The following is a 19066-nucleotide window of genomic DNA, read 5'->3' as shown; positions in this document are numbered from 1 at the left end:
TCGTGTTTCTCCACCCCAGCGCACTGATGCATTTCCCCTTGCTTAGTTGAGCTTGGCTGAAAGACCAATTTGAACACGCAAACCATACCGGTGTAATTTTCAATAATAGTCTGTATTAACAACAGCAGCAGCAACAACAAAAACAAGCAGAATAGTCTAATAACACAGATACAAAATAATTACAAATAATTTAGAATATAACAGCTGTGCAATTGAAAATATATAAAATAAATTTGCAAGTCATTTATATTCTATAAAAAATTATTAGCTAGCTATATTGGCTCTATTATTAGCTTTCAAGATAAAAGAAGACCACAAAACGTGATATGAGAAACAAAATGAAGATGTTTTTATGTTTTGTTACAGCATATACATTTGATTAGTCTGTCAAGGCATTATATACCATTTAAGCCAACCTTTACAAACAATAAACTCACACGTAACTATGACATCTACAACTTAGAGAAATGCGCCCAAGTTTCCGGCTGATTTCAGTTGAGACAGAGACAAATCAACATGTGTTGTTTGTCTGTTGGTTTGGAAGGCCTTGGTAAAGATAGTAGGCCACATATTTGAAGGAGCAAATAAAGTCCCTGTTTTAGACTCATACTATAAACTCAATATTTGTCATGCTGCATTATGAATTATTATTATTGTGCTGATCTGAAATTTAAAAATGGGTTACAACGGTTTGTTTTTTTTTACTTATTTCACTCAAGCCTTAATTGTGACATGAGTCTAAATTTTCTGATCTGTGTTCATTGTTACATTTTAATACATATTTTGCAACATAAATGTTATCTGAAATAAATATGACTTGCAGTCTTGTAAAGTTAGAGTTGAGACATGAATGAATAAATAACTGAGTAAAATACAACATATGTTTAAAACATTAGGTGAATGAGGCAAACTGTAAGAAGGCAAAGGTCACAAAGCCATGGCTTAAGAAAACTAATTTTCTCAGATACAAAGTGCAGGAGTCATGAGCGCAACATATGAATCCCCTTTTTAAAAGAAAAAAAATATTTGGATTGATTTTCACCATTTTCCTGAAACATGTATCACAATGTTTACACGTACACGACCTATACACAGTATACATTACCACAGCAAAGCTCAATGGCAGCTAAAGTTATGTAATTGGAAGTAGGGCAAAAGTCACTTACAAGAGCGCGCTTAAACACGTGATCAAATCCAAGGCTACGATTGGGCAAACGAAGAGTTTTAACCTCCTTAGGTTGGTTAATTTTCATGGTATTTGGATTTGAGAACTAGCAAAACGCAAACGACAACAATGCTTTTTAGCAAGGTAACTAGGTAAACCCGTTCGTTAGCTTTGCGTTATTTTATTTGGTAACAATTTGTATGTCATAATTGTGCATGTTTATTCATAGCGCCTTTGTTGGTGGCTAGCTGGGTTGCTACTAGCACGCTAGTCAGATATATAGCTAGGCCGTTTAAAGATTTTGTTAAATAGCTAAATGTATTATGTGGTGTATTAGTGCCTTATTCACACATAACATATTCTGAGTAATTTTGGCTACTTTCACCCTTCTATAGTCAGTTTCTGCGGAATGTTTGTGTGCAGATTTTGAAGTCGGGTGTTGGAACTGCGCTGAGGTTTCAAAGCAATGCTGTTGCAGCTAGTGCAAGAGCAGCCACTGCAGTGAAAGGGTCCCATGGAGGGTTCTCCTTTGGTAAGTTAATCTTGCAGTTGGTCAGTTTCCCTACATATATTATACAGCATGTTTTAAAACTCAAATAAGTTTCCCTTATTGTCAACAGATCTGACTGACCAGCAGAAAGAATTCCAGGAAGTAGCCAGGAAATTTTCAAGAGAAGAGATTATTCCAGTTGCCCAAGATTATGACAAAAGTGCTGAAGTGGGTCTATCAAATGTTTAATTGTGGCACAAAGATGTTTCTCTGAGTTGACTTAACCTACAATGTTCTGCCCTTAGTATCCAGTTCCACTCATCAGGAGGGCATGGGAGCTGGGATTAATGAATGCTCATATCCCAGAGGACTGTGGTAGGTCAATATTTAACAGAATGAAAATAAAATTACATCATATTTGTTCCTTTGTTATAATCATTATGACCCAGAATGGGGTGTGTGTATATAGCTCTTGGAAACAAATTTCTGTTCCTGTTCCAGGGGGGTTGGGTCTGTCTATTTTTGATGCTTGCCTCATCACCGAGGAGTTGGCCTATGGCTGCACAGGAGTACAAACGGCCATTGAAGCTAACTCTCTTGGAGTAAGTCAGTGTTGTATGGCAGTTGTTGTGGTATAGTGCGGGAGTGGGCAGTCATAGTGAGCCACAACACTGCACAGTGCTCCTATCCCATTACTCATTTTACTCATAAGATGGCCATTGAACCTTCCATTAGATTAATTTGATGTGCCAAAGCAAGGGAGACCGCCAAATTGAGCAGTGGTGTAGTGACGTTACCAGGATGTGCTGATGAGCTTGATGTTTTTATGGAGAAGCTTTTCTTTGCCACCATAGCTCAGAGCCATTAGGAAATTTGTTTAGCAAAAGCTGCTTTCCCCCCCCCCCTTTTTTTTTTTTTTTTTTGCAAAACTCCAGCAGACATCCTGCTCAGTGCTGATGTACACAGATCCGGTAGTAAAGTGTAGATACAGTACATCCTGTCACTTTGAATGCTGACCACAAGTTTAGTTAATTGGTTAACTCTCTCCATTAAGCTGCAAAATTGGAGTTTGTGGATGTGGAGTAATATTAGTCAAGAGGGGTTAGATTCAAATATGGTCTGTCTTCCAAGCTCCCAAATTTGTTAGATGCTGTTCGGTAAAGTGATCATCACTCTGTTCACCTTTTGAACTCCAGAAGGTATTTCAGTATTGTGTTTCCATCCCACAGCAAATGCCAGTCATTCTTTGCGGTAACGATGCTCAGAAAAAAAAGTATTTGGGAAGGTTGACTGAGGAGCCACTGATGTGTGTATGTATTTTGTTTAGCTTTTTCTTGCAATCCTTTATGAATGTCCTCCCAAAAGTTAGCCTTTTTAATGAATACTGCATGTTTGTGGTGCTATGATGTTGACAGGCCTACTGCGTGACAGAACCAGGAGCTGGCTCTGATGTGGCAGGCATAAAGACTCGTGCTGAGAAAAAAGGAGATGAATACATTGTCAATGGGCAGAAAATGTGGATCACCAATGGAGGAAAAGCAAACTGGCATGTTGACTGATTTGGTTCAGTTTGCTCCAGTAAAACCTGCTTATTTTAAATATTTGGATTGATTTTTATTTATTTTTGTTACTACAATGGCAGGATTATTACACATTGTGTTGTTGGATAAAGCATCATGTTAAGTGTCTCATCCAAATGTGAAACGTAATTTTATATTTTAATATTAACTGGTATACGTGTAGGTATTTTCTGCTGACCCGCACAAACCCTGATCCCAAATGTCCAGCCAGCAAGGCTTTCACAGGCTTTATCGTGGACGCTAATACTCCAGGAATTCAAATTGGCAGGAAGGCAAGAACTTTCCTTATAAAACATGCAGTGCGAATGCTGTTATGGCATTTTGAAATGAAATCCAAGAGTATAATTGGAAGTTTTCACATGTTCCTTGGTCTGTTTCCAGGAAATGAACATGGGTCAGAAGTGCTCTGACACGCGAGGCATAACTTTTGAGGATGTGCGTATCCCCAAAGAGAATGTCCTGATTGGAGAAGGAGCTGGCTTCAAGATTGCTATGGGTGCTTTTGACAGGACCAGACCTCCAGTAAACACTTCTTGTGTTATTATTTACCTGTTGGAATGTCAGTCAGTATGGGCCAGTGTACCACACTCGGGTGCCTTAGGAAGAAGTGATGCCTGTGGATTGTATACATGAATAACTATTGACAAGCAAAAGCTTACTTCACCAGAACTGGGCAATAAGTAGTTAGCATAGTGGGTTGAAAAGCTTCAGTCTTGAGCTATTTGGCCATAAGTTTTTGTGTGCTTTTCTTTGCAATGCAGCTTTTAAAGCTAAAGGGTGGCTGCACTGCCTCTGTTTCAGGTTGCTGCAGGGGCCACAGGGCTTGCTCAGAGAGCACTGGATGAAGCCACCAAGTATGCCTTGGAGCGAAAAACGTTTGGCAGAGTTATTGCTGATGTAGGTTATGTCCTACATACTGAAAGGAGGGAAGAAGTATTTGCCTTTAACACATTTCTTTGTGTTTTCTCAATGTTAATTAGCAGGAGTGATGTTGGAGCATAGATAACACATTGCACAGTTGGGATGTCCTGTTAATTCTGCTGTGAAGTTGAAATCCGATTAAAACTCATCTCTCAACCCTGTCCTGGGGACCTACTGCATGGTCCACGTTTTTGCTCTAACCCAATTCCCAATATGCCTGCACCAAGTACTGTGTGTACTTAAGGGCTTAGTATAGGGATACTAGGACCTATGTAAGAGTGAAAAAATGTGGAACGTCTGGTGTGTCCAGAAGACTGGTACGAGGGACACTGCAATATTTACCACAAAGCAGTGAGATGGAAGCAACCCTCTCATGTTTAGTGCATATAAGGAGTTGTTGAATTCAGAGTTTTAGACTCTGCCACTAATTTCAATTGAGTCATTGAAGGCTGATTTTCTTTTCAAACAGCACCAGGCTGTTTCATTTATTCTGGCAGAGATGACCATGAAGGTGGAGCTGGCCAGGATGGCATATCAGCGGGCTGCCTGGGAGGTGGACCAGGGCCGCAGGAACACTTACTACGCCTCCATTGCCAAGGCCTTTGCTGGAGACATCGCCAACCAGGTTGCTAGTGATGCCGTGCAAATTTTCGGTGGGAATGGATTCAATAGTGAATACCCTGTGGAGAAACTGTTGAGGGATGCAAAGATATATCAGGTCAGAGTTCTTAATATGTTAATCTTTAATTGTTGGCAGATGTGGTGTCTCAAAGCTGCTCAATTTCAAGATGGGGTTTGTAAAGGTATTAAAAAGGATATTTTTAAAAGAATAACTCTCTTTTTGTTTCTCTTCTCAGATTTATGAAGGAACTGCTCAAATTCAAAGACTCATTATAGCACGAGAGCATCTTGGCAAATACCAGCAGTGAACTTAACTTGAATCTCTTCAACAGGAGACTTAATTTTAGACCCTCTGATTCCATTTGAAAAATGGTTCTAAACAACAGATGCTGTTAATTGTGTAACACCTATTGTAATTGCAATAAGACCTACATGCTATTAGTGACTTGGTGGAGTGTTCCTTTTACAGCCAGAGGAGGATGGGCCATGCTTTGAGTCTTGGTTCCTCTCGAGGTTACTTCATGGGGAGTTTTTCCCCTTGTCACCGTCACCCTTATCTTGCTCACAAGGGGCTTGGACTGTTGTAAAAAGCACTAAATAAATGAGTTGGTTTGACTTTTATATGCATCAATGGATCTCAGGACTGTCATTCAGAATGCCAGCTTCCTCCAGTGTCATAGGCCAGATACAAAATCATAAATGCTTGTCTTGCTAATGTTTGTGCATAATGTAGATTTTCTTACCAATTTAATGTCAGTTAACACAATTTTGACTGGTGCAGAAACTGTTTTGTTTGCTTTTAAAAAAAAATCTAAATGGTATACCTTCCAAAAAATGAACAGTGTCCTCTGGGGAGTAGGGTTAATTCTATAATTGGCATTACTTTTGAATGTGTATTTTTGAGAATGACTGACTGATGCTTATGGCTGAAACTAATTAAATGTGTTTATAAATTAGTAAGCTATGTTTTCTACGTGTAATACGTTATTTTACTGCATAGTGGCAGAAAAGAAAATCTCATCGAACTTGTAGGCATAACGACTCAAACAAAGGCTTTGATTTAGTATGTATTTTAACAGTGCCCGTACTGAACAGTGTATATACACTAAGCAACATACCTAACGTTCTCGAAAATGTAATGGAGTGGGGATATATGTCCCAAAGGGCTGCCGTAGATCGGGCGCTCTCCAATGACGCAAATAATTTGGGACGACTAGTCAGTTCGCTTAGTTACTTCCCACACCGGCGCCGTCAAAATGGTGAGTGATCAGCAGAATTTGCTTTTTACGTATTATAGATCATTAAATTGTTATAAGGCATTAAAATATTTGACCTAGGTCACTGAGTGCTAACACGTCTTGAATGTCCGACATGAGATATTTATACACCATACAATAGTATGCAAACCAACTTCATAACAGTTCAATGAGTAAGATGAGTGAAATACAGGGAATCTTACCTGCAGATCGCTAGCGAGCTAGTTAATTAGCCAACTTCTTTTTATTGCTGACTGTTTGAAGGAGACTGTATAGCTAATTAGAACCGTTCAGAATCCTTCTCGGATTTAGACCACATACCCGCTCTCAGCAGTGCATACCACGATGTCTAGAATGAGTCTTAACTGCCCGTTAGCCGTATCTGACATAACGTAATTATATTGTTGCCTTTATTTATGCTCCATAATAAAACTCCCATGGTTATTAATGTATAGTATGGTTGTCTTGAATTCCCTTCTAAGTGTTTCATGGCTAAATAAAGCAATGCATTTTCTCTGCATCTTTTTTTTTTTTTTTTTTTTTTTTTGCCTTGTAGGGGACCCAGATAAAAGACGTGGTCATTAAGCCTGATGCTCCCAACTCTTTGATACTCGACAAACATGCAGACTATATTGCCGCCTATGGCTCTAAAAAAGATGACTATGTAAGTCTTGGTGAAATCAGGTGAACATTTGATGTCAGATTTATTTAATTAAGGGCTTCTATTAATTGCACTATTGGGCTCTGAGACAAGGCACCATTTTTGTAATGATTATTACTGCCACTGTTAGGCTCTATTTAGACTAATACAAATGAAACAAAGCCAGTTAAAATAAAGGAATCATAAAAGAGCATAATCAATAAAAGTATGATAGTGTTTGAGTGAAAAGGTTAGTCTTTAATCGAGATTTGAAAGATTAGATTACTGCCAGAAGATCTAATATTTTAAAAAAGATTATAATGATGGAAGAGTTCAAAAGAATAAACAGGAGCTATACCATGCTGAGCTGTGAATCTGAGAACATGGATTAAATGTTTAATACAGGAAGAGACAGGTAATCGGTGTAACTGATAAAGAACAGGTGTAGATCACTTTGTGTGTATCAGTACTCTAGCAGCAGAGGTTTGAATGTATTGAAGTTTGTTCAGTTAGCAGGAAGACTAGGAATGCATTAATATTGAATTTTCTTTGGCTGATACGATAACCAATAATTAGCACCTTGTTGTGACTAATGCCAATATTAATGACTGATATTTTTACCTGCATTTTTAAGCAAGTTCATGCTATAAATATGAAGTGCAATGGGTGTAATATGTAAGACAAACTGACAATGGATCATTAATTCATTTTACATAGCCATGTGTCAGGTAAATCAGACAGCACAATTATTGTAAACATACATAGCTCTTAACAGAAAGGGGAGCAAAAATAGTCTCATTACGTTTATTTTTTAACCTTTCTCAAATGTTAATATCCTACATTTCACTTGTTCTCATGACATCAGAGAAATACTGATTTAAAAATGGGCTGTTTTTGCATCTTAGATATGAACTGTATGGACAGGGGGAGTAAACAGTGTGTGTTGAAACCTTAACAATATTTAGATATTCAAAATTCTTTATTTCCATGATAGGTGGCCTTTAATTGCCATCTTTTGCCTTGATCTTTTTCAGGCATAAGAAAGCCTATGGCTGTAAACACCCCCGAAAATAATATAACTGCAGTACTACACAGTCACCAGCTACTTTGCTTAATGAGTAAAGAGCATGTCAAAATGATTGCAAGCACAGGTTGCATTTTGTGAAAGAAAACTAAGCATCCCTGATTATATTTTTTCTTAAAACTGTAATAATATACAATCAAGCCATAAATTAAACAGAAGGCTTAATCTATTGGATAGATTAACATAATCAATTATCAGCCAAAATTCCAGTATCAAACTGATGATGATAAATTCAAAATTGGCTTTATCTTTTTCTTTTCGTTTTTTTTTGTCTCTATGGGCAAATAATATATCAGCTACTGATGATCTATGCACCTCTAAGAAAAACCTATAAAAAGGGAACAGTCATTACAGTAGTCAATGCAAGAGCTGATTAAGGCATTTACTTGAACTTCAGCAATAATAATATTCAGAAAAGGGTGAAGATGGCCAGCATTATAAAATGAAAGAAATCAGATTTCGTGAGAGCTGAGAGATGGGACTGAAGAGGATGAGTAGACTCAATAAGGAAGCCAAGGTTTTTAACAGCCTGGGTGGGTTTAACAGCCACACCATCAATAGCAAAACTGGACAATTTAGAGACTTGGGACTTGGTGCCTACTAGGATAATTTTAGTTTTAATTGTGTTTAAGAAAATTTTAGTTCATCTAGAGTTTGAGGTCAGAGATACATGCAGTCAACACATGCACCAGGAAGGCAGTAGTAGACGTATTATTGGGAATGGAAAGTGGAATTGGTGATTGTCTACTCTCAGTGTTAGAGACTTGACAGAAAATTAAATCCTGTCCTCTGTAGGAATATACACTTTCAGAGTACTTGAGGATGAGTGGCATTTACTGGGGCCTGACTGTGATGGACCTGATGGGCCAACTTGACCGTATGAACCAAGAAGAGATCATAGACTTCATTAAGTCCTGCCAGCATGACTGTGGAGGCATCAGTGCCAGTACTGGCCATGACCCTCACCTGCTCTACACCCTCAGTGCTGTACAGGTCACACAATGCTCTAATGCAAAGCTTCTGCACTCTCGGGGATCCACTACACTGCACAGTTTCAAGTTTCCCCCACATCAACAATTCTGACCTAGCTCCTCAGTTTATTACCTAGCCACACATGAACTGCATAAGGTGTGTTGGGCAGGGAAAACGTAACACCAGTACATTCCCAGAACTGGAGTTAAGAACCCCTGTTATAAGTTTTCTTAAATCAGAAAGCAGGGTTGTTCACATACAGTTGTGGTGGGTTGCACAGATTAGTGGCTTTCCTGCTTACCAGATGCAGCTCATAAAGGCCTTTATAATTTGATAAAATACTTAACGTTGCAAGAATGGATTTTAACATCCATGCTTTAAGGCAACTATGACAAGTATGTTATCAAATTTCCTATATGTTTCTTCAAAATGGCAGTATATGAATAGACTTTTAATATTTTATAAAACCTTTTTCCAGATTTTGACATTGTATGACCGTGTTAAAGCCATTGATGTAGACAAGGTTGTGGACTATGTTAGAGGACTGCAGCAGGAAGATGGTTCATTTGCTGGAGACAAATGGGGTACCTTCTGAACTAATTCATTTAAACTGTTTTCTTGAATGAATGGTTTTTGGAATTTGTCTTTCTTTTAGAATCATGTGCAATTATGTGTTAGAAATAGTGATTTAACAGCATTTGGGTGTTTTTCCTTTGCAGGGGAAATAGATACCAGGTTTTCCTTCTGTGCAGTTGCAACCCTTGCATTGCTGGTGAGCTTCTTGTTTTGAGAAAATGCAAACCTCTGGGCCTTCAGTCTATGAAAATGAATTCAGCACACCAAGGAAGAGTGGAAAAAGGGCAAATTTATATTCCTTTGGGCTTTGGACATGTTTGGATGAGAATCATTTATCAGTGTAAGCCACTTTTAAAGATGTACCCATACATGTTGTGCATGACATTTCAGGGCAGACTGGATGCAGTGGATGTAGGCAAGGCAGTAGAGTTTGTCCTTTCCTGTATGAACTTTGATGGAGGATTTGGCTGCAGGCCTGGCTCTGAGTCTCATGCTGGGCAGGTGAGACCTATTTGGAGTCAGACACTGTTGAAATCAGTGTAAATCATGTATTATTAGAATTAGTCATCCATGGGCAATGTGTTTTTCTCAACTCACTTGTCTCCTCTGCATCTGTTCCTGCAGATTTATTGTTGCACAGGTTTCCTGTCTATCACAGGACAGCTCCATCAGGTCAATGCAGATCTGCTGGGCTGGTGGCTCTGCGAGAGACAGCTCCCATCCGGAGGCCTCAATGGGAGGCCAGAGAAGGTAAGCCAAAAAGAGTCGCCTTATTCTGAAGGCATCTGTTTTTGATGCTGTCAAACTTACTTTCTATGTTTTTGACATAAGGCTTTTTTTTCTGTGCTGCAGGGTGTAGTAACAGCTGTATCAAAGTTCTTTTTAAAAATTATTTTGCTTTTCAGCTGCCAGATGTCTGTTACTCCTGGTGGGTTCTTGCAGCTTTGAAAATCATTGGCAGAATTCACTGGATTGACAAAGCCAAGCTGCGAGCCTTTATCCTGGCTTGTCAGGATGAGGAGACAGGAGGCTTTGCTGACCGACCAGGAGATATGGTAACATTCAGATAACACTTAATCTGTTCTTATACTTTAGCTGAAGGTTATATCAGTATTATAGAAGATTATAGAAGTCATAGAAGATGGGTATTAGAATGGATATCACCTTTCTGTGGGGTTAATTCCCATCTGAAATGGTGTTCACAAGCTTTTCAGTTCTAGAGGTTTTTAGCTACATTGATGTCAGCAGTGTTTTTACTTGTTCAGGTGTAAATTAATGTTAAATTAATTTAACAGGAGGGTCAATGTATACATTTTCTAATACTTCTCTCTCAAAAATGATTTATTTTTTATTTATTTATTTTTTACACACACACACACACACACACACACACACACACACACACACACACACACACACACACACACACACACACACACACGTGTATATATAAATAAATTTTCCACTTGCCCTCCGCCTGGACTTTTTCCTTCAAGCTCGGGTCCTCAACCAGAGGCCTCCGAGCTTGAGAGTCATGTGTAGCTGTTCCCAGGACTGCGCACTTGAGTGAGTGAGTGAGTGAGTGAGTGAGTGAGTGAGTGAGTGAGTGAGTGAGTGAGTGAGTGAGTGAGTGAGTGAGTGAGTGAGTGAGTGAGTGAGTGAGTGAGTGAGTGAGTGAGTGAGTGAGTGAGCGAGCGAGCGAGCGTATGAGTTGTAATTGGAAGATTGTAAGCCTCTTTGGATAAAAGTATCAGCTAAATGCCAAATATTTAAATATATAACATGGAGAGAGAGTACAATATATATCAGATGTATTTTTTAAATGGTGTTTCTGTGACCCTAATCTGTCCACTGGCTTGTCATTTTACACACAGGTGGATCCTTTCCATACCCTGTTTGGTGTGGCTGGTCTGTCTCTGCTGGGGGATGAGCAAATTAAGCCTGTGAACCCTGTGTTCTGCATGCCAGAGGATGTCCTCCAGAGAATTGGCCTCCATCCAGACCTGCTGACTTAGGGCTATAGGCTAGGGAATTCACCAGAGCACAGTACTGCACAGATTAGTGTTTTTCTTGCTCTAACAAAAAAAAGTTTAATAAGGGTTTGATAATCATCAGATGAAAAGCAAATATGTTAAATCACAGAAAATGGTAATCTGTGTAGAGATGTGGCCCATCAAGATTGGCATTGGATGCACGGTTATAGATCCAGTCTACCAGTGTCTCTCCTTCTGTTCCCTGTTTATAGCCAGCTCTGCTAAAGGCCCTGTGGATCAGAGACATGACTGGGACGGTGCCAGGGAACCAGCTGCTAAAGGAAGGCTTTGGGTATTGCCCGTCACAGTAGTTCAGGGCTGTTCAAGTGCAGTTCTGCAGAGCCAAGTCATTGCATAGATTAGTGTTTTCCAGCCCTGACAATCCTGAATTATCTTATGAAAGACTTTAGCAGTTGGAAGAGGGAGAACACATGAAACGGGTCCGCACTGTGGTCTTGCAGGAGTGGACCTGGACACCCTTGGCACAGAAGTAGACACAAAGTATGAAGCAGGGTGCCCATACTCTATTGCTCTGTCCTGGAGGGTCAGAGCCTGTCACAGTTTTGTTTACTGCCTTGCCCACTAACACACCTGCTAATTTTGTAAATTAACTGATAAATTGAATGGGGATTGAGCAGGGAATACTGGCACTTCAGGACCTCATTGGGCACCCCTGGTATAGAGGGACCAGAGACTTTGGTTTTGTAAACTGTGCAGTTCTCTTTTAGTTGTGTGTCTTTTTTATGTATACAAGTTAGTAATGTTTGTATGGGCTTCATCTGTTTCAACTTAATTTACATGATTGCAGTGTTTAGAGATGTGTAAATCCTTTCCTAGGGCACTGAAGAAAACATTAAATTTATGTACTGCATCATGTGATTCAGATACAAAGTTTCAGTGGAGGGGCCTTATACTGTATCTGATGCTCTGTAAACACGTACATGTTATTGCATATTTAGAGGCATTCATTTCTGGACTGCAAATCCCAATGTCTAAGCCTGGAGTTTGTTATCTCTGGTAGTTAATTAAACAGCTAATGTTCCTGATTGGCCACTTTCTCATCACATCCGACTCCTAGGTAAAGGGTGTGTGGAAATTCTGCAGTACGTGGACCTTTAAGGATGTGATTTGAACAAATATGTTCTACAACTTAAATTGACAACCAGTTATTGCATTCCTAGATTGGATTTTGGCTTCATGGTCTGGAGTAGAATACCTCTAGCACTTGGTTCAACATGGATATTATGTATAAGACTGCTAAGGGTGTACAGTCACAAAGATTTTTGCAAGATTTTGCAAGTTTTAGAGATTTTTTTTGTCTGAGTTTGTGCATTACTTAAAATAATAACCTGTAAACTTGTTTCACTTATGTTTATCTCCAGTAGATGTTTGTGCTAAGTTAACTATGAAAGATATTCTGTGGTCATCCTTATGCTTGGTAAAGTCAAATCATCAATGCTTTATTCAGTAAATCTGCTACATTTTATCCAGTTAGCCTGAATCAGGGATTTTTGCAATGTGTACTCACACCAATATAACATGCAATAGCATTAAAAACAACACCCTAACTAAAATATAGTCCATATATCAAGTCTATAGCTAGTCATGGGGCTAATACGGTAGTGTGCATATGTATGGTGTGGCTACTGGATATTTTAATGGCAGTGTATGAATAAATGATGTCTGCAACTTCATCTTCCTGTGTCATAATGAAAGTTTAGACAGAATCATGTCTTCTGTAAAGATCCAAATCTTGTTACCAACAAGTAGTTCAGTTAAGGGAGTCTAAAAGAATCTAATTAGAACTAATTGTTCCTAAAAGTGAGCCCACCCGATGGTCATGGTCTCCTCAAAGCACCTATGCCTCATCTCTTGTGGAGATAAAAGGAAACGGGACTGGCAGAAACATTGTGCTCTGCATATAGAAGGTGTCTAAAAAGTATCTTTTAGAAGAGTTCTCATGACTTTTCTGCAGTGTTCAACTGAATTTGGAAAAAACTTTACAAATTCACTTTATTACATATTTTAGATTCTTAATCCCAAATAGTCAATAGTTTGATGTTTCTTGGTTAGACACAAAAGCAGATCAGAGGACAAATATATCTAAAAATTTCCCAGGTTTTTTTTTCCATTTAGATGGGCTTTGGTAGATGTACATGCAGTCAGGTTTTTTTTCCCAGTCTGTGGGAGAGCAGCAGAGCCGATACTCCTGGCAGAGCTATTGAGGCAAACCCAACTGTTGTTAGGGGACAGTGAAACCCTGCCGGAGCTCATCAGCTGCTTCCCCTGGAGGGAAGCGGACATGGCCCATCGCTGTGCATTTCATATGCTGTCCCATCCACGAACACAGATTTAAACTCTCCTGAATCTCATTTGGTGTAAAATCAGCATAGCAGCTTTTCCACATGAAAGACTCACAATGCAGTAACACAAAAACTACTGGATGTTTAAAACCAAAAAATGTGCACAGTATACAACCCATATGTGACTGGATAGCTACTTTGAATTTACATATGTATTCGGTTAAGCATATAGCCCTCACAGCCCCTTGTTTTTAAGGGGATTAAAAATAGTCTTATATGAAATGGCCACGTTTATGTTTTTTTGTAAATCCTTTGCAAATGACCCTAAGTCATCATAAGATGATCTTCCCCAGTGATGCTTTGCCAGGAGCAGCACGCTGCACTCTTCTTTTTCTACTCGTTTTTGGAGCATTTTGCCTTTGCTGTCATCAATAACAAGTAAGCCAGAGCTACTGGCAACCATATGTGAGTTGTCATTCTTACATATAGCTTTGGTTTAGCTTTGGATCAGGAGCAGAGCCGCTCCATTTTTTTCCACTGAATGTTCTTCTTTTGCTGTTTCATGCTGCCATTTCATGAGATTTTTAGCAAACCATGGCTTTGTAGCCTTGGCTTTCTCTTCTTGAGGCTTACTGATTTTCATCCTTTTTGTCACCTTGTGTTACTGTTCAGTTAATTAAGATGCACTGTAACATAATTCACATGTAGACAGTATCTGACTATTATATTAAGTGCTTGAATTTGAAAAAGACCATCAGCAATTTATGCAGTGTTTCTTAAGGTTTTGACAACTAGACATTTAGGAGTGGCATTTACAGCAGACAGGAGTGCACTTGTGCACTAGTACAAACACAAAGATCATACTGCTTACAGTATCAGTGTGGGGTAGATTTACAATTATATTCAGTAGTAAATTCAACTGTAAATCTTTGTACTCTGCCCATAAAAGGAATTCCACCCAAAGATCATTTTTCAAATTTGTCCCAATTGTCTGTAACATAAGAAGGGAATCATTATGTTCAGCAATATTTTATTAATATTTTACTCAGTTTTGACTGGACAAACCTCAAAGCCACATCATCTATAGATCAGGCGTGCCAGACTCCTGGAGGGCCATTTTGGTCGTTTCCCTGCTCAGATACACATGACTCAATTCCTCAGTTAATAGCCATCTTAGAGCATGGAAATGACCACACTGTGTTGGTCTCATGGACCAGAGATAAGCATTCCTGATTGCATCTAGTTCATCTGGTGATCTTAAGACAGATTCTTGTTTCCTTTAAAAGCAGGATGTAAGCATTGTCTACTTAGGTGTTCAACTCTTCAAAACATTCTCATTTATTCTGTGACCCTGAAAGCTAATTGTGAGGTGAGAATAGATTGTCCCAGACTCACTGGGCTGCCTCCCACGGATGACAGTTTTTTATTCACCAGGGGGTGTTTTAATCACTTTGTTAACAGGTTGCTCGGGGTGTGTGTGTGTGTGTGTGTGTGTGTGTGTGTGTGTGTGTGTGTGTGTGTGTGTGTGTGTGTGTGAGAGAGTGAGAGAGAGAGAGACAGAGACAGAGCAACCTCCCCCCCATAGTATGGAAGACCTGTCAGTACTTCAGATTGAGATAGTGCTGTAGATATGTGGGAAGAGGTAAGATCTTAATGGCATCTGGGAGGCCTCCTGTGAGCAACAGTCTTGCCCTCACAGACACTCTGCATAGGTGGGTGAGTTCGCAGGGCTCCTGGCAACGGTTGGTTGGAATACACAGCCTCCAGTCCTTCAACAAAGGAGTGTGGCCATAGGCTATCTGCATCTGAAGAAAAAACTCAAATCTGTAGTGTCCCACAATAACAAACAAGGCTGTGTGTTAGGACATGCATTCAAACTCCTATCTTTGTCATTAGACTTTGGCCGTATGACTGTTAACAACTATCAAAGCAGAGGTCTTGCAGAACTACACTATATTGCCAAAAGTATTCACTTGTCTGCCATCACAAACTTGAGTGACATCCCAATCTTAATTCATAGGGTTTAATATGATGTCAGCCCACTCTTTGCAGCTATAACAGCTTCAGCTCTTCTGGGAAGGCTTTCCACAAGGTTTAGGAGTGTTTCTGGGAATTTTTGGCCATCCTTCCAGAAGCGCATTTGTGAGGTAAGACACTGATGTTGGACAAGAAGGCCTGGCTTACAGTCTATGCTCTAATTCATCCCAAAGGTATTCTATCAGGTTGAGGTGCAAGCCAGTCAAGTTCTTCCACACCAAACTCGCTCATCCATGTCTTTATGGACCTTACTTTGTGCACTGGTTGGAACAGGAAGGGGCTATCCCCAAACTGTTCCCACAAAGTTGGGAGCATGAAATTGTCAAAGATCTTGGTGTGCTGAAGCATTAACAGTTCCTTTCACTGGAACTAAGGGGCTGAGCCCAACTCCTGAAGAATAACCCCACACCTATAATCCCCCCTCCACCAAACTTTACACTTGGTACAATGCAGTCAGACAAGTGCTGTTCTCCTGGCAACCCCCAAACCCAGACTTGTCCATTGGATTGCCAATTGTGCTACACTGTTTGCACTTGTGTAGCATGTCTGTTGCACTGTCATTTTTATGTTGCACCATAGTCCTGGAGGAACATTGTCTCATTTTTGTTGTATACTTGTATATAGCTGAAATGACAATAAAACCTCTTGAACTGAACTTGAACTTGCCAGACAGAAGCATGATTCATCACTCCAGAGAACATGTCTCCACTGCTCTAGAGTCCAGTGGCAGCATGCTTTACACCAGCGCATCCGATGTTTGCATTGTGCTTGGTGATGTAAGGCTTGGATGCAGCTACTCAGCCATGGAAGCCCATTCTATGAAGATCTCTACGCACTGTTCTTGAGCTAATCTGACGGCCACATGAAGTTTGGAATTCTGTAGCGATTGACTCTGCAGAAAGTTGGTGACCTCTGCGCACTATGCACCTCAGCATCCACTGACCCCACTCTGTCATTTTACGTGGCCTACCACTTCGTGGCTGAGTTGCTGTCGTTCCCAAACACCTTCACTTTGTTATAATACCACTGACAGTTGACTGTGGAATGTTTAGTAGCGAGGAAATTTCATGATTGGGCTTGTTGCACAGGTGGCATCCTATCACAGTAACATGCTGGAATTCACTGAGCTCCTGAAAGTGACCCATTCTTTCACAAATGTTTGTAGAAGCAGTCTGCATGCCTAGGTCCTTGGTTTTATACCCTGTGGCCATGGAAGTGATTGGAACACCTGAATTCAATGATTTGGATGGGTGAGTGAATACTCTTGGCAATATGGTGTAGCTCAGACACAGTTGTGAACTGCAAGTTACATCTTAGATGACAACTGGTTCTCCTTGCTACAAGGTATGTTAAAGAAAAACACACACATTTGCAAGGAATGTGGTTTTCATAGACATGCTGACCCTAACCTCTGTCAGTGATAGAGATGTATTTGAGCACTCTGAAACACAGCACCATGCATTCCTGCATGTGACTGATGATACCATCATGGTTGTGGACGTTTACTGTCTCCTCCAAGCTGGACGGATGGAAGAGGATGGAGATAACGACGTACAAAGGTCTCCTCTCGCACTCCGGCATGCCGTACTGGAACAGACCTTTCAGTATGTCACACTGAAGATTCCGTGCTATAAGCATAAGAGGAGTGACGCCACTTGGAGGGCTGTATCTTGGACTAATTGACCTAAAGTGAAAGAAAAAAGGTTAAACAGATGATTAAGAATGATAGTACTGTGATGAACCAGATTTGGACTGTGGAGCCTGAGATGGACATTAAGAAAGCCCTTCATTTAGTTTTTTTGGACCATATACTTGTTTTAGTTTCTACCTCCACACAATGGCCAAATGATTCGTTTGGTCGGGCAGATACACAGACGTCATTACCATCTGCTTCCTGACAATATCTGCGTGCTTTCTGCGCACAAAAACCCAGTAGAGAATGAAGTTGGCATAGACGTTGATGAATTCAATGTAGAGCCGCATGTCCAGGCGCACATGAGCAGTCTTTGTAAAAGTAATGAAGTCCAATATAAAGGAATCGAATTCCTCTGCTGTAGCATTACTCAAGATAGTCCCGAGCGATTTATAGATCCGCGGTTCATATGTTTCAGAACGCCACTGCTCCGGAAACCGATAAAGCGGTTTTCTGACAACACGTGACATCAAACGAAGAAAAATATTTTCACTTTGATCATCTTCACCAGCCGACATTTGCTGTTGCGGCCAGATAATGTAATGATTTCCACGACTTATCTAATTTAACCAAGAACATCATTATTACGTAAATAACGATCTTTTAAACAACACGCATATAAACTCGCGCTTGTACGCTACTGATCATTTATAGGATCATTTATATATATATATATATCACTTAGTCTTAACTGATCATTTATTGGGTGCTCTGAACGCTTTAGAACAAAACCAGAACGTTTCCCTCTCAGAATTATTTGTCTGTCTTTTTCAAAAAAATCACCAATATTTCAAATGAAACTGTAATCCATAATGAACTACACGAGGCCGCATCTTGGACGCCACTGGCGCTGACTTTAACGTAATGAATTTCAATGGTGTCCTGCATGTCAGTGGCGAAGCCACATGGCTGACACAGGGTGGCAGCTTCCACCGTAGAAAAAAAGCCTTCCCACCGAAGTTGCCACTCCAGTTCAAAACCTAAAATTAAATAATATAAATAAAGTACTGCTTTTTAAACTATCGTGCAAAACTATTAGCAAAAAAATATATACCAGTTTCGCATTGTCATTGGCTAAGAAACATTTTTGAAAGGCAGTAAGGACGTTTTTTAAGTGGCCTACTCCACCACTCCATTTGTGTGTCCTTGCTTGCCATGTTAAACGTTGTTTCCGCGTAAAAGATATAATCATAATATAGTGTACTGTGATTACCTTCCGCATTCGAGTAGATGTTATATAGGATTAATTCCTGTCCCAATATTTATAGTTCTTGAAGTATGCACGCTGTTCACTGATCAACGTGTTAAGCCGATTGATCAGTCATGATTATTATACCAATCTAAGTACCAGTAATATGAAATAACATAACTAGTTACATTGGTCCAAATGTCAAGCCAGTACAGTAATGCCATTATATGCCCATTAATTTTACAGGTAAAAATCATATTCTGCAGATGCAGCTTTGCCCTAATTAATTAGGACCCTTATTGTGTTCTTACCACCCCATGTATAAAATCCTGGAAACACCATTGATGCACGCGTCCGTCAAATGTTACTGCCATTTTCCCCTCTATAGTCCTGAGCAATCGCCCAAAGAGTTGTTCAGCACAGTACATAAATCATTCATCGTTGTTTGTCTGTTTTCGGACAATTTGTGGCCTCCTTTGTGGAGCTGTGAAAGTGGTTAAAAACTG

The 19066-nt window shown here is 39.8% G+C and overlaps 3 protein-coding genes across 6 annotated transcripts; 2 read left to right on the top strand and 1 right to left on the bottom strand.

Moving 5' to 3' along the window:
• The first annotated feature begins 1187 nt into the window (after positions 1-1187).
• On the top strand, positions 1188-5741 carry acadm (acyl-CoA dehydrogenase medium chain). Of its 3 annotated transcripts, XM_027008596.3 has the most exons (12): positions 1188-1309; positions 1589-1697; positions 1786-1883; positions 1961-2030; positions 2157-2257; positions 2885-2965; positions 3071-3201; positions 3399-3507; positions 3617-3757; positions 4037-4132; positions 4626-4874; positions 5014-5741. In XM_027008596.3, exons 1-12 carry the CDS (start codon positions 1295-1297, stop codon positions 5083-5085), a joined length of 1272 nt encoding a protein of 423 aa, XP_026864397.2. In that variant the 5' UTR covers positions 1188-1294; the 3' UTR covers positions 5086-5741. The 3 variants fall into 3 exon arrangements, with proteins under 3 accessions (XP_026864397.2, XP_081556286.1, XP_035390069.1); XM_081700160.1 differs by lacking the exon at positions 4037-4132; XM_035534176.2 differs by having other exon boundaries at positions 1961-2257.
• A 136-nt stretch (positions 5742-5877) lies between these two features.
• Positions 5878-13032, top strand: rabggtb (Rab geranylgeranyltransferase subunit beta). Of its 2 annotated transcripts, XM_035534177.2 has the most exons (9): positions 5878-6036; positions 6590-6697; positions 8553-8750; positions 9208-9313; positions 9449-9501; positions 9696-9806; positions 9930-10055; positions 10211-10360; positions 11180-13032. In XM_035534177.2, exons 1-9 carry the CDS (start codon positions 6034-6036, stop codon positions 11318-11320), a joined length of 996 nt encoding a protein of 331 aa, XP_035390070.1. In that variant the 5' UTR covers positions 5878-6033; the 3' UTR covers positions 11321-13032. The 2 variants fall into 2 exon arrangements, with proteins under 2 accessions (XP_035390070.1, XP_081556287.1); XM_081700161.1 differs by lacking the exon at positions 8553-8750.
• A 2207-nt stretch (positions 13033-15239) lies between these two features.
• LOC113576488 (ankyrin repeat and SOCS box protein 17) lies at positions 15240-17661 on the bottom strand. The gene is made up of 3 exons (XM_027008580.2): positions 17507-17661; positions 17185-17362; positions 15240-15446 (listed from the first exon to the last, which is right to left on the bottom strand). The coding sequence occupies exons 1-3, from the start codon at positions 17659-17661 to the stop codon at positions 15240-15242; spliced, it is 540 nt and encodes a 179-aa protein (XP_026864381.2).
• Between the last annotated feature and the right edge of the window lie 1405 nt (positions 17662-19066).

This window comes from Electrophorus electricus, chromosome 17, assembly GCF_041902795.1.
Source record: "Electrophorus electricus isolate QZ-2024a chromosome 17, ASM4190279v1, whole genome shotgun sequence".
Classification (NCBI taxonomy): Eukaryota; Metazoa; Chordata; class Actinopteri; order Gymnotiformes; family Gymnotidae; genus Electrophorus; species Electrophorus electricus.
Note: the sequence above shows the minus strand (reverse complement) of the source record. Positions and strands in the feature narration are given on the sequence as shown.

Excerpts from the sequence above, each read along its gene's own strand:
- acadm (XM_035534176.2), top strand. Across the intron at positions 3,202-3,398 it reads AATGGAGGAAAAGCAAACTG|GTATTTTCTGCTGACCCGCA; the intron begins GCATGTTGACTG and ends GTATACGTGTAG. Across the intron at positions 4,133-4,625 it reads TTGGCAGAGTTATTGCTGAT|CACCAGGCTGTTTCATTTAT; the intron begins GTAGGTTATGTC and ends CTTTTCAAACAG.
- rabggtb (XM_035534177.2), top strand. Across the intron at positions 6,698-8,552 it reads GCTCTAAAAAAGATGACTAT|GAATATACACTTTCAGAGTA; the intron begins GTAAGTCTTGGT and ends TGTCCTCTGTAG. Across the intron at positions 10,056-10,210 it reads TCAATGGGAGGCCAGAGAAG|CTGCCAGATGTCTGTTACTC; the intron begins GTAAGCCAAAAA and ends TTTGCTTTTCAG.
- LOC113576488 (XM_027008580.2), bottom strand. The coding sequence starts at position 17,661 with ATGCGGCTCTACATTGAATTCATCAACGTCTATGCCAACTTCATTCTC. Across the intron at positions 17,363-17,506 it reads CATTTGGCCATTGTGTGGAG|GTCAATTAGTCCAAGATACA; the intron begins GTAGAAACTAAA and ends CTTTCACTTTAG. Across the intron at positions 15,447-17,184 it reads CGTCCAGCTTGGAGGAGACA|ATGCAGATAGCCTATGGCCA; the intron begins GTAAACGTCCAC and ends TTTTTTCTTCAG.